The sequence below is a fragment of the Mus caroli genome, unplaced genomic scaffold, assembly GCF_978045245.1.
Source record: "Mus caroli unplaced genomic scaffold, Mus_caroli_1 scaffold_7, whole genome shotgun sequence".
NCBI lineage: Eukaryota > Metazoa > Chordata > Mammalia > Rodentia > Muridae > Mus > Mus caroli.
The window spans coordinates 115,654,429-115,672,546 of record NW_028227262.1 but is presented as its reverse complement, the minus strand read 5'-3'; the positions used below and the strand labels follow the sequence as shown (position 1 = coordinate 115,672,546).

Sequence of the window (18,118 nt, the reverse complement as noted above, 5' to 3'; positions counted from 1 at the left end):
GGCAAGTAATTACGATATGTGCCATTGGCTAGCCTTGAGACACTGACTGGAGACTGCCTTTACACGTGTCTGCAGCTTCCAGCCTCTGTGTCTCTCAGAGACTCCGCCACTGTTCTCTTATCCCACAGAGCTTTCCTTTTGTTCTTGATGTGGCTTTTCCAAGCCCTGCACCTCCACAATGGTCCTATTCATGTACTTGAATTTACTTAATGATATTTTAATTTATTAATATTTTATGTCTTAAAAATGAGACACCCCCATCACTATACCATATTATCATTTATCATACCATATTATACCATGGCAGGATATGCCGTAACCTAGAAAGATTTTTCTACCTTAAATTTTACGTCCATATTGTGTCTCTTTTTCTTTGAGCCCAAATCTCTTTCTTCACTGTAAACAGCATAAATAAGCACATAGCGGTACTAAGTTAATCCACTCTAAACTCCCCGGCTTCGTGTGCATTTCTCTCCACCTGCCAGATGTTGTGGATTCACGAATAAAACACACACACACACAAAACCTTATTTTTTTTTTAATTTATTTTTTTATTAGGTATTTTCCTCGTTTACATTTTCAATGCTATCCCAAAAGTCCCCCATACCCACCCCCCCACAAAACCTTATTTTTAATATGCCTTAAACAGCGCAATGGCTGGACATTTTCAAACCTCTCTGCAGCTAGCACACTCTCCCCTCCAATATTCCTGAATTATTACTTTCTAAAATCTATATTCCATCTCTGCTACCCCAGACCCAACTGAGAAAGTGGCCCCTGGGGCCATCTACATAAATTCTTACATATTGTCTGGTTTCTCTCCTGCAGCTCTCGGGCTTGCTGGTCCTGCTTCCCCATCATGGTACTTCTAAAACCTTCTTCCCCCCATGGTTCCTTGCTCTGGAACTCTAAAGTCCCACTTCTGTCTCCCTGTCCAGCCATTGGCCACTGACAACTTTATTTACCAATTAGAACCAGCTGAGGGCAGAGGCCATCCATGTTTCACATGCAGATGTGTAAATTCTTGTGTGATTCTGAGACCCAAATTAACACAAATTGTGTTAGAACCAATCCACAACATAAGCCTGTGGTCTTGAAGGGATGTTGGTTGAGAATAGCTAAGGCAAGAGAGAGAATGTCTTGGCCAAGGAGAAACTCATAGTGAAGCCAGAAGGAAGCTATTGAACCTGAGTGTTTGCTGATCTGATTCTGATTGCCATTAAGAGACTCAGACTCTAGGAAAGGAAGATAACAATAAGAATGGAGTGGACAATCTGTGGTAGTTCTTGAGTTCTGAGGAAAATAACCTGCTGGAGGCCAGCTGTGCGAAAATGGGACATTCTGAATAAACATTTAAAATTATATCCACCTTTTAAAGATAGTTACCTATAACTATGTTGTATTGAACCATCATTTCTCAGCCAAAATAGAAATATCCAAAAGGAGTCATGGTACTAAAAAGATGGCTCAGCAGTTAAAGGCTAGATTCACAACCAAAAAGACAATAGGAATCCTTCTCATTTATTGATGTTCTCGGGTCACCCTCTACCAAATTTCATAGACTATAAGGCCGTCCTTAAGGGCTGGAAATTTGGCTCAGTTGATAGAGCATTTGGTCAAGTGTGCACAAAGACCTAGCATAGGTCAGGCCCCGCCAGATTAAACAAACTCAGCATGAAAGCACAAGCTGTAATTCCTGCATTTGAGAGGTGGAGGCAGGAGGATCACAGTTTGAAGCCAGCCTGGAATATATGAGACTCTGTGTGTGTCTGTGTGTGTGTGTGTGTGTGTATACATGCATGCAAAAAAAGATAATGGGATAATTCTTCAACTGTAAGAACAAATCATTCATAGGACCCACAAATAGATCTCCATAGATATTTCCTGAATTCAACAGTGAATTCACACTCTATTTTTCCTAAATACTTTTGTTTCTTTCTGTTATGCATTCACCCGATTGTCAATGCTGAGATCTAGTAGCATTGTTGCCAGGAGCCCATACTTTATCAATTATTATAATTTTTTTTTTTTTTTAGTTAGCAGTGTTGAAGTTTAATTACTAGCGTTATTGTTTTGGTTGTTGATTTGGTTGTTTTTTGCAGTCTAGGTCCTTCATCTCTTTCTGCACATTAGGCCATCATTTGAATGGAATGGCCCACATCAGCTCAGACTCCTTTCCATTAAGCACCACTAAGTGTGCTTCTCTGGGTGGAGCAGATTGGGGCTTTGGTTGAGCCCAAGTGCCCTTCTCTTTGCCTTCCTTTTTCTTCTGATCATTTTCCTAGCCTGTTTCAGGAAGCTGTGTCTGCTCTTAGAGCGCTTTCATGGGCTCAATCCACACATTAAGTCTCTTGGCATGAATCCTGCCCTTAACCTCCTTGTTTGCAGTAATGCGCATGGCATACTTGGAGATTGCAGTCATGTAGACATTGCCATGGAAACACTTATGGAACATTCCTTTTACAGTGTCCATTCCCTTGATATCTACAGCATCGTCCTGCTTGTATATCTGCATGTGTGTGGCCAAACGAACAACTCCATGTTTCCTGAAAGGCCTGGAGCACATATAACAAGTGTTCTCCTCTTTCCCTTTCTGTTTGCTATTTTGACAAGTTATTGGAAGATGGCTAATACATGGGAAGCTAAATATTAGCATTATTGTTCATAATGCCTCACTTAGGACTGACTTTATTTTACATATGTAGGCTTCCAATCATGTTCAAAGCAAAATGTGTACCCTCCTGTGTTTCATGTATAGAAGAGAGCAGATCACTGTGTCTGCATGTGTTCTTTTCTTTTCTCCAAATACCTGTACATTACAGTAAGACTTGGTTTGCATGCTTATCGCTTATATTACCCTGGCTTATTCTTGAAGGCCTGTGGATGGAGGATTTTGGTGAATAGAGCAGTGCTGGGTTGTGAATATACCAAATTTGACTGACTATATTAAAATTTCCCATTTGCAACTTCTAAATCTGTGTAGAAATATTCTAAAGCTTTTGCTATATTAGCTATTGCAAACGGGTTACATGTTTTCTTGAGTTATTTAAACCTGTAGAAGATGAAAAAGATTTATCCTCTGTATTAGTTTAAGCCAGATGCCATTAATATATCTCTTCTTCCCTCCTCACTACTCTGTGCTCACCCCTCAGGTCTAGGACACCTCATCTCCTGTATCCTCATTAATGGAGCCCAATACTTCCGGCGCATCAGTGAGTCTGGCATCAAGAAAATGTGTAGGAACATTTTTGTTCTTCAGCAGAATTTGACCAACATCACCATGTCACGGGAGGCAGACTTGGACTTTGCAAGGTATGAATGAATATTGAGCTAGATTTCTTATCCAAAAGCTCATTGCCTATAATGAGCTTATCTTTGCAAAACAAAACAAGACAAAACACAAAACAAGAAAACATATCTTTTTTTTTTTTTTTTTTTTTTTTGGTTTTTCGAGACAGGGTTTCTCTGTGTAGCCCGGGCTGTCCTGGAACTCACTTTGTAGACCAGGCTGGCCTCGAACTCAGAAATCCGCCTGCCTCTGCCTCCCGAGTGCTGGGATTAAAGGCGTGCGCCACCACGCCCGGCTGAAAACATATCTTTAAATAAGAGAGAATGATGTCTGGAGAAATAGTTCAGTTAAAGTACTTGTGGTACAAGCAAGAGGAGCAGAGCTCAAACCCTCAGGAACCGTGTAGATAGCATGTGAGTGGGTTTGGTGACTCCCCTGTGATACTAACCTTGGGAGGAAGAGGCTAAGACTCCCCAGACCAAGGCCTGGGCTTTACTAAGAGACCTGCCTCTGTGAGTAAGGTAGAAGACAGATGGTGGAGGGTTGCCATCAACCTCAGGCCTCCACATGTGAGCACACACATGCAAACGAGCACACTCACATGCATTCCTGTCACACACACATACATGAAGAAAGACAAAAGGGAGGCAGTATTTTTAAGTGACAAACCCAGCAACTCTATACAACGTTCTTCAAAGGTTCAGATCCTTAGGAAGTTAGTTTTCCCACTGTGTAGCCTAAGCTGTGTTTTGTTCTGTTTTACGTTTATTTATTTTGTGGCAGGGGTAGGAAGGAGCAAGGTGAGGGAGTGAGTGCTGGAGAGTGTGTGTGGAGATAGATCTGAGGACAATTTATGGTTCTCTCCTTCCACCACGTAGGTCCTGGTGGCAAGTATCTTTACCTGCTGAGCTGTCTCACTGGCCTCAAACTTAAGTTCCTCACTCTATAAACCATCAGTGACTGTCCGCTGAGTAAAGGAGAACTGTTCGTAACAGTTCACAAGATGCATGAGCGAGTAGGCCCTGCGTTAGCCAAAAGACAGTGAATGCCGCATGCTCTACCGCAGGTTTTCAGTACATGTGTAACATGCATTTGATTTTTCAAGCATACATATGCATATGATTTCCCCTCTTACAAAATTGAAGCTATGTTAATGTAACTTAAAATATATTCATTTCATGTTGTCATATAGTAGTAATCTTTGAAAACACGTTTTTTTTTTCAAATACTCACTAATATTCCTAGAAAATTTCACTTTCAATAAGTGAATAAATTTGTGGTATAAATTAACAGAAATTTATTTCTAATCGCTTTGGATGTCAGTGGTTTGCATTTTGTTTTTCTCGTGGTAAGCAAGTACTGAACTTGCCTTTACATGAGCCTGTTTGGACACCTTTTCTGCGCTGACCCAGTTAAAACCTGTCCAATTTTCTTCCCACTGAGAGCAGAGTCGTTGCCCTTTTCTCCTCAAGGTTGCTCATCACAATTCTTAATGTTCCTTAATGTCTCCTTCTAAGGCACTTTTTCAAATGGTAGGGTTAATTTTATTTTACACCATTTGGTTTCCACATTGTACGATAAATAATCAAACCCTTGGTGCTTTATTAAACGGTTTTGTAGAATGTGGATTGCAGTTCGTAGCAACTCCTCCCACCCTTCCCCCCTGCTCTGTTACTTACAGTTAGAGGAACTGGACCTTGAACTTCAATTCCAAATGCTTTTTAACTAGAAAAACACTTGTTTTTAGTCCAGAATGTTCTTGTTTAGTTCCTCTAGAAGTTCAGGAAAAATTGAAATAGTTTTTTGAATATTTAAGAAAATGACACATGTAACTGACTATGGCAAAGACACTTGTGCTGGGGTCTTTGCTTGGAAAGTGGCCTGCATGTATTCCTTTTTACCTTTTCTAATCTAGTGGGTTGATACCCACTTGCTTCTCTGCCACTCTCTCTTCTCCTATATTTTTTACTGTTTGCAGAAAAGTGGTGTTGGTGTGTGTGTGTGTGTGTGTTCATTAAATTCCATGTTTTATGATAAATTTGATGCAAAGCCTTTCTTGTTCAGATTAGGGAAACCAGGTGTGACTGAATGCTGCATTTATTTGGCCGCTCTTATGGGAAATGATCTCATTATTGAATTAGTCTATCCATAATAACATTGACAAGGGGAAGTTAAGAACATGGAGGCCTGAGGGATACAAAGAGCCATTACTAATTCTCTGAGGACTATAATTCCTAAATTCAATCATCCTTTTTTAAATGATTTTTTTTATTTAGTTGAAATAAGTAAATTAACACAGTCCTTGGCAGACAGTATGGGGCCCAAACAAATACTGAGAAAACAGCGTCTGCATCATGAAGCCCTGACAGGGTAGCACTGAGATTGGCATCAGTGGGCAATGTTCCAGTGAAGGGTTTCTGCAGGACATAATTGAATGGCAACTCACTCATGCCTTTCACAGTTGGGTTTCTGAATTATATCCAAGGAGTGGTAAAAGGTGAATGTGACTACCAGGGAGGGTGTGTCTAATGTTAGCCCTGTTCTATAATGGATTATGCAGGCTGGTGTGCACATGTAGGGTGGGCAAATTCTGTGCTCTGGATCCTGCAGCAGACACCATCTCTCCTTACTTAAATGGGAAGCTTCTCACTGCTTCCTTGGTGCTTAGAACAGAGTACATGATCACTAGATGTGGTGAGAAAATGAGTAGATGCCAAACCAAAGCTGATGAAGAGTTTGCAAAATAAACAGTTAGGTGATCTTCCCTGAAAGTTTTAATCAACAAATATAGTAAATTTTCTATGCCCTCCTAGGAAGCAAGAGTGTCTCTCAATGTTGTAAAGCAGAAGATACCAAAAGTTGTAATGTAGGCCATCAGGCCATGGTCTCTTTCCTCCTCATTTGCTCTTGTTCTCATGTGGCTGTATTTCTCAGCTTTATCTTCCCCTTCTCTTTGAGGTAGGACGTAATGTTCTGAAATAGTCTTCATCAATTCTACCAAATTTGAAGCTGTGTAAAATAAATACCAAAAACAGCCAGAACTAACAGACTGCAGCAGTGCACCTCAGCATTCCTCAAGCAGTGTCTAATCAAGCATGGACAACGGCACCTGTATTTCCAGTGAATCTCTATAGAAATGTTGTCTTCTAACAAGTAATTAATCACCAGTCGCCATGTGTCAGAAAACTGACTTAACGAGAAGTTGTACAACACCTGTAGGTTTTTTCACGGCCATGCATTCCTGGCCGGTCAAAACTATAGCACCTTTCTGTACTAAGGAATTAGGGGATGTGGAGTGGTTCTGCTTCTGTTGATTTTCCTGCCCATGTCGAGGTTGTCTGTCTCTTTATACACGCTGTACTTTAATCTCTACTGGGGTAGGTTAGGTGAGCAGAGAATCAAGACAGCCTGAGCATTACCAGAATCACTGAGAGCTCTGTCCTCCATGGTGAGGATCACTTCAATGTTGCTGTCGTTTTGACTCTTCATCCCACCATTTAATTTTCAGAATCAAAAAAGATTCACTGCCCAAGAAAATCATAGCAGATTAGCTGGAAAGTTTCTGGGTCTCTAAGTGTGCATGGCTGTAGTTATCTATCACCGCTCATCTAAACTTGAGCTGCCATGTTCATTTACAGAAATAAGTCACCAAGGCCACTGTGGATGCCATGCACAGAGCTCAGCAGAAGGAGGGCAGAGCTCAGCAGAAGGGTAATGAGCTGTGTGACAGGATTATCTGCCAATCTCTGTAGATTCAAAAAGAACATCCCTGAGTGGTTTCCCCAGTTCCTCTTCTCTTTCTCATATCTTCCTTTTCGCAGGGGATAGAATATTTGTTTGAATTTGGATTTAGGTTGTGTTGGGTTTTTTTGTTGTTGTTGTTGTTGTCCTTGATTTTTGTCTGTTTGGTTGGCTGGTTGGTTTGGTTTTGGGGAGGGAACTGGGGGATTGGAGGCTTTTTTGGGTTTTTGTTGTTGTGGTGGTGGTTGTTGTTGTTGTTGTTGTTTGAGATAGGGTCTCACTATACAGCACTGACTGACCTAGAGCTTTCAATGTAAAGTAGGCTGCCCTCGAACTCATTGGAATCCGACTGTCTTAAAGGTGTAGCTGCTAAGCCTGTCTACTCTTCCTCTTGTTCTCTTTCCCATACTGCTTTGCATTCTGCTTTCCTCACTAGCAGTCATGACTCATTACCCTCCCCCTCACACACACACACACACACACACATTTTGTATTTCTTTAGACAAATGTCTTCATTTAAACCTTTCAAAGATAAGGAAATGAAAGCTGAAGTTCCAGAGGTGGTAAGGAGACCATTTCTAAGATGGAGAACAGAACATTTCTTTACATTATTATTCCTTTATTCAGTGAACACTTATTTTCTGGAAGTATGTCCTCTCTCTTGGTCCTACCCTGGAGGAACTTGCATTGTTATAAGGTAAAATACAAATGAATAGATAGGTAAAACTATGATAGATAAACTATGTTAGATGATGCGAGAATGTCAGTTCTGATGAACTTGCAAATATGAACTTTCATATTGAGAGGCAAAATACAAACTAGTAAGTAAAATGCAAAATATGTCAGTTTTTCAGACATGCTATGATTAAAAAAAAACCTAAGCTTAAAAAGGAAAATTGAGAGTACAGGGTTTAATTTCAGCTTTCATGAGAGTCCTTAATGAAATGATCATATTTAGAGGGTGGGATCTATAGGAAGAGTGGGAACAAGCCTTTAGTATATCTAGGAAAAGACCATACCAGAAAGACCAAAGGAACCCACAGGATGAAGACCCAGAGAGAGGAGTGTGTTTGGTGATGAAAGCAGAAAGGTGAGTATGGATAGAGCAAGAAGAAGAGGTGGGATCATGAATGTATGCAAAGAAGCTAAGAGCTCAAAGGTCATTGTAGTGACACCAGCTTTCATTAGGAGGAAGTAGGAGACACTAACACGAAGGGAGAAGTGTACCACAATCTGAACCCTCCTGTCTGCTGAAGAATCAGAGGCCTGGGGAGGAGGCCAGCATATAAACAGAAGGATCCATCAGAAAAGACCCACAGTCATCCTTCAAGTGAACCATGGTGACCAATCAGCACTGGAGAAAATGAGAAGAAGCTTAGGCTAGATTGTAATAGTCAAGAGGATGAGGAGAACCAGTGACCATTTCCTTCTGAGCAATTCAAAGCAGAGTTTTTAATGTACTGAACCAGACTGTGGCTAAAGCTAAATGAGTTTGGGGGTGGGAGATACCAAGAGTTTGAGTGTGATACAATATTTGTTATGCCTCTTACGGATATGAATGGAGACGGGTCTTGAATGAATGGAGGAGGGTCTTGAGAAAAAACCTAGAGTATAAGAGTTTGGCCTAGAGAAAAGAGCTTGGGAACCATCAGCTTACACACGGGGTTTGAATCCAGAAGAAAGAATGAGAAGTGAGTTCTGGCTGGGAAAACAAGCAGAGAAAAAAAGAGATGCTGTCTGAGAAATGCGCCTCGACTGGCCCACTGTTTGTGTGCTGGGGTGGGTACTGAAAAGGTGCCAACAGAGAGAGTGAGCAAACATCCCTAAGGAAGGTAAATAACGCAGGGAAAGAGATATCCTGGAGATGTCTGTGCGTCAAATGCAGCCCTGGGTTACACTAGCTCAGTACAGAGAACTAACTGGCTGCTGGTAGACTTGATCAGAGGCCTAGACCTTGATTTATAGTACCCCATCTTTCCTATGTAATTTGTCTAAAATAGGAGCCAGCCTCATGTTAAACATGTTTCTCTTGGTTTATAGTAGGTTTAGAAGTGACTAGAGCAAATAGAAATACGACGGAATGTCTGTGCTATGATATGGAAGGGCCATAATGGCAGCATCTCATTGATCAACATCAGCACTCATGAACATGTTCACAATGTGGAGCTTTGATACCACATGATGAAATTGTCTCTTTATCTCTGAGCTCTTTCTCCAAGAAAGACATCAGAGATTTTTATGCAGGGATAGTTATAAAATACCTGACCAGCACTCCTCGGTAGTATAAAAGCCATTAAAAACAAACCAAACACGATAGTTGGTGAAGCTATCTCAGCCAGGAGACATGACACCTAATTGTCTCTCCTATCCTGGATGGGGTCCCAAAATAGAAAGAGCGTGCAGTAAAAATGAAGGAAGTCTGGATAAAGTTGGGTTGTAGATAATGATGGTATATTAATGTTGGTTCATTAGTTGTGATAAATGTGCCATACTAATATAAGATCTTAGTAGGAATAATGAATATAAGTTCCTTGAGAACTTTATACTAACTTACTTTTTTCAACTTTGTGTGACTAAAACCTCTTTTTAAAAATAGTCTGAGCTGGGCGTGGTGGCGCACGCCTTTAATCCCAGCACTCGGGAGGCAGAGGCAGGCGGATTTCTGAGTTCGAGGCCAGCCTGGTCTACAAAGTGAGTTCCAGGACAGCCCAGGCTATACAGAGAAACCCTGTCTCGAAAAACCAAAAAAAAAAAAAAAAAAAAATAGTCTGTTAAGATGTTATCAAAGACATTTATGCCATGAAGATCTGCATGTGGATGATTTATGGTGAGCATGAAAAGATGCTCACCATAATCTGTTATTAGAGAAATGAAGATCAACACCACACTGAGATAAGCCTGCCTGCACAGTCAATAAAGAAGGGAAAGAGTTGGCTCTTTGGCTCAGGGCACTGACTGCTCCTCCGGAAGACTCAGGTTCGGTTCCCAGCACCCACATGGTGGCTCACAACCATGTGTAATTCCAGTTCCAAGAAACTCAGTGCCCTCTTCTAGCCTCTATGAACAATGCACACTCAAGGTGCAGGCATACATGCCAGCAAATGCCCATATACATAAAAATAATTTCATGTGTTGACAAGAATATAGAGGAACTAGTGCTAGTGGGAAAATGGAAGGTACAGTGGCCTTGAAGAACAGTTTATCCCTTCTTCAAAAAGTTAAAAATAGACTTATCATATGACTCAGAGATTCTACCCAAGAGAAATCAAAAATACATGCACTCAAAAAAAATTTTACCCAAATTTTATAACAGTGTTAACTGATGGGTGAATGAAATGTGAATACATACAATAGATATTATGTGGCCATAATATGAAATTTAATATATGATGAACCTTTTTACACATGAGGCTAAATTAAAGAAGCTGGCCATGAATGGCTACATTGTATGTGACTCTGTGGGAAATATCAAAAATTGGCAAATCTTCAGAGCTAGCAGTTACTTACTGTTTGGAGCTTGTGAGGAAATGAAGATGTGGACTCAGGATTTCTTTTGGGAAGGAGTAACATGTTCTAAAATAGATTTTGCAGATGGCTGTACAACTCTGGATATATTAAATGATCTTGAACTCTATACTTCAAATATGGAAATTGTATGGTAGCTGAATTATATTGCAGTAAGTTTTTTTTTAGTTGAGCTTTAAAGCTTTAAAAGTCCCAAATGATTTGTCATAGAAAATGAGTAGCTCAAGTTTTATACCACATTAATAGAGAACTTTGTCAAGGAAATATCCTACGCATTTTCACATTTCCCTAATCATCCTGAGAGGTGAACAATCAAGGAAGAATTTGTAAGGAAGTGATGCATAATTTAAATACTAAGTGGATTTATCCAGAGTTGGGGTAAGAGCCATTCAAGCAGAAAGGGGGGGGACTCTGAAAGATGAGGTCTGGGGGAAGTGAGAGCCCCTGTGGTAAGCTATGGGTGCCACTTTCTTGCCTATAACTCGAAACATCCCCTTCATCATTTTCCTTGCCCTCATTTATCTCCTGTTATCATATACCTAACCTGTTTTATATCTGATTGTTCACCTTGTCTACCCACAATAGAATGGGACCTCCATAGGCAAGGGCTCTTTTTAAAGCACTGCAGTAGTCCCAACTGAGTAGGACCTCAGCTGTAAATGTTCTCAGTTGTAACGTGATTGCTGAAGGTGTGGTCATGATTCTGCTCAGAGCTAGCAGGAATAAAAACAGATATGGGAAGTAAGACGGAGTTTAAAAACCAGCTCAACTTAAGTAATGGTTGAATGTCAGAGGCAGAGGAACGGGAGTTAAGGATGACCCTGGAGCACAGCATCAGCAAGTAAGGTAGGGCACAGGGGGAGGACTGGGCTACAGTGTGAGGGTATGTGTAAGATGCCTGTGGGACTTCAGAGCAGATGTGTCTAAGACACAACAGGAAGCTTAACAGAAAGGGTGGGAGTAAACAAATAGACCTGGGGAAGCGTCAGCATGGAGCCATCCAACCCCGGAAAGGAAGGGTCCATAGGCCAAGGGCAGTAAGATGGTGATGCATAAAGCCAGCGGAGCACACAGCCATGCTGCTACCTGAGTAGAAATGCTTCTTTCCCTGTCAGTGCACAGATCAGCCTCCTTCAGGATGAATGAAAGCCATGTCTCTTTTTAAGTCATCCACATCCCATGTGAGCTCACCTACCCAGATTCTTCCTCGAGGAACCAGGAGCCCAGCCCAGAAACTAAACGTGCTAAGTGGGACCCCTGCTTCATCCTGACCTTTGTACTTTGCTAAGTCTAGGAATGCCCTCGGGCATGACTGAGAATGTGAGTTCCTCCCTTGGGGGCTGTTGTGTATACTTATCTTCTACAGGCTTATTGCAGAGGGACATTGTTTTGGTTTTTTGCAAGAAGGTTAAGTTTTCCTGTCTGGAGTGACCAGGGCATAGCTTGCTATAGGATTAGCGATGCCGTGCTGCCACCTACTGGAAGCACCCACAGCTGTCAGGACAGACCTGTGATCTGAAGGGCTCTGCTCCTGAAGACTTCAGTGCCTGGGCTGAACACTGACTGCTTCCCCTTGCAGACCCACTCCTTTGCTCAGCCAGAAACAAAATATTCCTTGCATCTGTTTCCCCAGTCATTTTGAAACCAGCTTTATCCTGCCATCAGTCATGTCTGCCCTTCCAATCCCAACCTTTTTTGCAAGCTTCGCTTTAAAGGGCTTCATCTGACCAGTTTCTGTTTGGCTTTGTGGTCACATGAGGCCAGTCTTCTGACAAACATTCTTTTAATAATGATGACCTCTAAAAGTTCTGAGCAGGAGCTTTAATTCAGCGGTGATAATGAAGCTAGCTCTGACCCTGGCAGCCAGGAAAAACAGGCAAGTGATGGGTTTTATAGCTTTTACTGCCTGATATAAAAAAAAAAAGATAACTGTTAATAAAAGTCAGTAATAAAACAAAACTGAGTATAATTTGATATCTAAGAGTGTTTTCTTAAGGACTGTCTATAACATTATTTAAATAATGTTACTTTTCTTGAATTTAACCTTCTTTTGACTTTGCTACCCATTTCTTCCTATACCATTTTCTTCTGGTCTTGCCTCTCTTAAGTTTATTATACTTAGAGTAGATCTCATACATTGCAGAAACTAATTGGTCTCTAATTAATGGTTTAATTGGGGCTTTTTGGATGCAGGTGAGCATGCCTCACCAGCCTGCATAGCCTCCAGAGCGCCTGAAAACAATGAGAACTCATAATCTCCCCAGAAAAACGCCTGCCTCTAATTAACGTCTGAGTTCTCCGAGACATGCCTCACGTGTGAAGGCCTTGGTTAAATAAGATTTCCTTCTTGTCGTGATAGCATACAGTCAGTTTCTAACTTGGGGTTCCTCCCAATTCCTGGCAGACAGTGGATCTGTTCATTGTTGCTTATTTGCTGGCACTGGCATTGCTCAGAGAATACCATAGATGGCAGATGCTATTATGCAATGAAGATCCCAAGGAATAGAAATGAGAAATAACTTGTCCAAGATCTCCCATCAGATTGCTATTTATGTATCCTTCGGTGCCTCTTTGGTCTCGTGCTTAAGAAATTAAGTTAGCCTTCCGTGTGAGGCTGTTCTTCTGCCTGAAAGGACTGGGTTACATTGTTCTATGTAAAAATTCCAAGAAATATCACTTATTGATTTTAGTAGAATTCTTACTGAAAAATTGGAAGCTGGAAGCTGACCCCCTTCTTGTTTTATAAATAAAAGTTTAGTGTTGAAACTAACATGTTTAAAATTCAGAAACACAGACCAATGAGACAGCTCATCCAATAAGTGGCTGAAGCAGGAGTACCTGAGCTCAGTCCCCAGAACCCATATAAAAATAGCTGAGTGTGGTAGCCCACACTTGTAATCCCAGCACTGGGGAAGAGGAGATAGGTAAATTCCTGAAGCTAAGTCCAGTCCCCCTCACTTAATAAGCTCCATCTGTCCAAAAGGAAGTTAGAGACACCTGAGGACTGAGGCCCAAGGTGGTACTAAAGCCCACCCACACCCTAGTTCCCCAAAATAAAGACTCTGAGACTTCTTATATATGAATAAATGCCTAGACCCTTTGACTTGTTTCTGCTAGCTGATAACTCAGCTATTCTGTTTAAACTAGTCTGAGGCCTGCCACATGGTTAAGTTTATCTCATCTCAGGTTCATGTGACTGACTTCCTCAACATAAAGGACAAATTTTCCCAAGCCTGACCACACATACATACACACACACACACACACATACACACACAGTACCTTCTGCATTCCTCTGCATTGCTTTCCCCTTTCCTAATCTGAAAAGACCAAACCCAGATGCTGAAAGGAAGCCACATGGCATGGTGAGCAAAATGGCTTTGCTCTCAAGTCTTCCCTAATGTGTCTTTGTAAGCGAGAGTTTTCTAATTTTCAATATTCTGAAATTGATGTTTTATGTGCTTAATTTTCACATTTTCCTATATTTTAATGTTTTATTACTCTCATTTTTTATTAGCACATTCTCCCTCCCCACATAATCATAAATGTCTTATAACTAGTCACCAGGATTGTATTTAGTTTCATTTCTGGGTGTCTATAGTTTATTATGTAGTTTATTTTCTCTTTGTAATAGGCTTATATAAATTGAAAGTATTTATAAACATGGTCTAGGCTTGAAAGTATGTTTAGTATACACGAATTTACATGTGTTTCAGAGAACATCTATCAATAAATACAAATAGTTTGCCAAGAAATAATTTTTATACCTAGCCTTATAGTCCTGTGGGAATAAATTGTTTTCTCTAAAACACGGGTAGCTCCAAAATAGATTTGGTGTAAATTCTCCATGTATGCTAATGAAAATGCACTACTATGGTAAAAATGAGCATGCTTATAGCTGAGCTTGATATATGCACTGTAGCAAATGCTTTCTCCACGTTGGTTCTTTGAAATTGTGTGTAAATGTTACAGTCACATGTTGTGAATAAAATGGAGAATATTTAAGAGGTTAAATAAATTCCCAGTTCATAAAGTGATATAGGATCACATATAGATCACTGGACTTCAACATGTGAAGATAAAGCTATCATTTGGTAAATATAGGGTCTCTCTTTTATATAGCATCATTTTCAATTAAGTTCTTAAAACATGAATATATTCTTTTCCTTTATTTTTTCTAGTTTTATTTGTCCCACTTATTTCTGTAGATTTCTGCAGGCTAGATTTTTTTTCATTAATTATTCCTGTAGTATGTATATATGCATATAAGTGTATAAATGTAACTGTCTTAGTTAGAGTTTTACTGCTGTGAACAGAAACCATGACCTCTTACAAGGATGACATTTAATTGGGGATGGCTTACAAGTTCAGAGAGGTTCAGTCCATTATCATCAAGGCAGGAGCATGGCAGCATCCAGGCAGACATAAGGCTAGAGAAGCTGAGAGTTCTACCTCTTGTTCTGAAGGCAACTAGCAGAAGACTGGCTTCCAGGCAGCTAGGACAAGGACATTAGAGCCCACTCCCACAGTGGCACACCTACTCCAACAAGGCTCCACCTCCTAATAGTTCCACTCCCTGGGCGAAGCATATATTAACCGTCTGAATCCATTCGATGTTGCTCATGTGTATATATTTTTAAAGCTGACTACTTGGTGTTAAAGAACCAATTATGGGGCTGGTTCCTGTGGAAGGCTAACTCTCCCCATCCCAGCAGTCACTAATTGCCTGAAGATCTAGGGGTGGAGTCCTTGTCATGTCTCCCCAGTCTGCATCACATATCAACTGGTGTTCAGGTCTTATTTAGGCTCCATATTGTTCATATATTAAGGGTGCAGCTTTTCTGTCCTATACAGAAGACAGCCTCCCAGCAGACATCCTGGTCCTCTGGCCCTTACATCTTTCTGCCCCTTCTTCCTTGATGTCCCCTGAGCCTTGGGTATTGGGCTTGTAGTGTAGATGTGTCAACTAGGGCTGAGCACCCCCCAGCCATTTGCTCTTTGCAGTTTGACCAATTATGACTTGCTATAATGGTCTCTATCTGCTGCAAAAAGAAACTTTTTGATGAGGGATGAGAGAGTTACATTTATCTGTTGGTATACGGACAAGTTTTTAGAATCAAGTTACAGATCCTACTGGTAATTTTAAATAACTTTCCATTACAGTTTAAAGAGAGTTCCACCGAAAAATATTTTACTACCCTGGCCTCACAGGGTTAGCTTTGCTCAACCTTCTTATATTGCCTTTTCAAATGCCTGTCATAGAGTAGCACTTGCTTACAGCCCTAGACCATGCCTCAGAGCCATAGCACAGATTAGAGCCAGTGATTGATCATCCAGTCTCCTGACAAAATTTGCTCCCAAATTCTTATGCATGCATTGCTAAGACAACAAGCAGCATAACAAGTGGTTCCCAAAGGCGAGAGAATATACATATTCTGGGGTGATGTCTTACAAGGGAAGTCTTTTAGCTCTATCCCTAAAAATTCTTAGATGATTGGGATGTTTCTTAGATGATTCTTAGATGTTTGCCTAGGCATATATGTGCAGCTTGACAGACACCCTGGAGATCCCCATGTGGGCAGCTCATGGAGAATCTAGGAGACATACTGACCTTACCTCACATCTTTTGAAACCCATACAGTATCCTATTATCAGAGCTACCCTCTGTTCTTGTTTAAGGCTTGCTCATGTTCTCTCTCTCTCCCCTCTCCCCTCTCCCCTCTCCCCTCTCCACTCTCCCCTCTCCCTCTCCCCTTCCCTCTCCCCTTTCCTCTCCCTCTACCCTCTCCCTCTCTCTCCTTCTATCCTTCCCTTTCTCTCTCCCTTCCTCCCTCCCTCTTCATTCCTTCCCCTCTCCAACTACTGTAGCCAAAGAAGGAAGTCGAAACGACTAAAATGCTAACTGGATGTCTAGCCAACATTTCAGTTTTTCTGGTATTTAGGAGGACAGGGATTGGTGCTCAGGATTGCACCCAAGGCTTCTCACATTCAACAGTTTTTCACTTTGAGTAACATACTCAGTAATGTGCCTGAGATGCATAGCACTACTGTAGAACAGAGGAGTTGTATCATGATTCTTCCCAGCTAGAGGTGAATGTAAATGTTTTGAGCACAGTAAAGGCTGGCTAAGCTAAGTGAGCTCTGACAAGCCATTGGTTAGATAGAGTAAATGCATGTGCATTGTACAGTATTTACAACTAACAGTGGACTTGGGACATAACTCTGTCACAAGAAAAGATGTGTATATTTCATTTGTGTAGTAGATGACCAGCAAATTTAGCCCTTAATCATTATAAGACCTTGTTGGCATCAGTGGGAGGAGAGGCCCTTGGGTGTTCGATGCCCCGGTGTAGGGGAATGCTAGGGTAGGAAGACAGGAGTGGGTGGATGGGTAGGGGAGCACCCTCATAGAGGTAGGGGAGGGGATGGGATAGGGAGTTTCTGAAGGGGAGATATGGAAAGGGGAAAGCATTTGAAATGTAAATAAAGAAAATATGCAATAAAAAAATTCGTATAAACGTGAGCGAGCGAGTGAACTCCACTCGTTTGGCTGAAGTTGACTAGAAGATCAGTAGCCACATGCTGTCATGCCAGAAATGGGACCCAAAGGACTGGTGTTCTATTTCCATCTGCAGTGCTCAAAAGAAAAAGAAAGGAAAACAGTCCATGCTAATCTGTTTCCATAAGGAAACCAAAGATTTCTAAGATAATTTCTGAGATAATTTCAGATAATGCATGTTTGAGTGAATGAATGAATGAATGAATGAGGAAACAAGTTGTATAGGGCTCTTTCTAATCATAGTCAAAATCATGCCTGTAGCACTTACTCACAATACTAGCAGAAGAGCAAGACAGATGATAGAAGCTAGCTCCTGCCTGTGCATGCCCTATAAAGGTCTTAGTAGACTCCAAACAGTAATTGACAAAATAAACATGTGGATACTCAAAAACATAAATGTCACCTCCACCGGAGCTCTTCATCTGCTGTGCTGTGCATTGCCAGTTGATGGAAAGGCTTTATTCAGATCAGCCATTGCACTTTTTCCCGGGGGGCATTCTTAATCTTTGTGTTCTAACCTTTAAAGACACAGGCTTCGGTTGCTGCTGTAATGATTTCTGTTGCCTGGCATCTGCATGTTCAGATTCCTCCAAAGAGCTGTGCCTTCTATTTTCCTCTACTGCAAATGGAGTGGAATGAGAAAAACCCAAGTGGGGGTAGGAGAGGCCCGCCCTGATTGACTTCTCTCTCTCTCTCTCTCTCTCTCTCTCTCTCTCTCTCTCTCTCTCTCGATACTCCAGGTTGGGAGGTTGGGAGGAGGGATCAATGGCCGACACTTTCAGCAGGCCTGAGCACTGCATCTCATTCTCCTCTAGGCTGTCTGTCTATTCCACAGAGAAGCTGATTAAATATTTTGGAAGTATTGGGATTGAGGAGGAGGGAAGCTGGGGATTTTTAGTGGCTAGAGCCTTTTATTGACAACATTAAAGGCTTCATGATATATTCGACCAGAAATTAATTACAGCCCAGTTCCCCATTTCTCCCTTAGGTGACAGTCTTCTGTT

The 18,118-nt window shown here is 41.2% G+C and overlaps 1 protein-coding gene across 1 annotated transcript in view; it reads left to right on the top strand.

Annotated features, from left to right (window-relative positions):
* Exoc4 (exocyst complex component 4) overlaps positions 1 to 18,118 on the top strand; it is a 735,179-nt gene that overhangs the window by 679,067 nt on the left and 37,994 nt on the right. Inside the window, exon 17 of the mRNA XM_021164590.3 lies at positions 3,153 to 3,312. Within this exon, the coding sequence (XP_021020249.1) occupies positions 3,153 to 3,312 (160 nt within the window). The remainder of the gene's footprint in view (positions 1 to 3,152; positions 3,313 to 18,118) is intronic.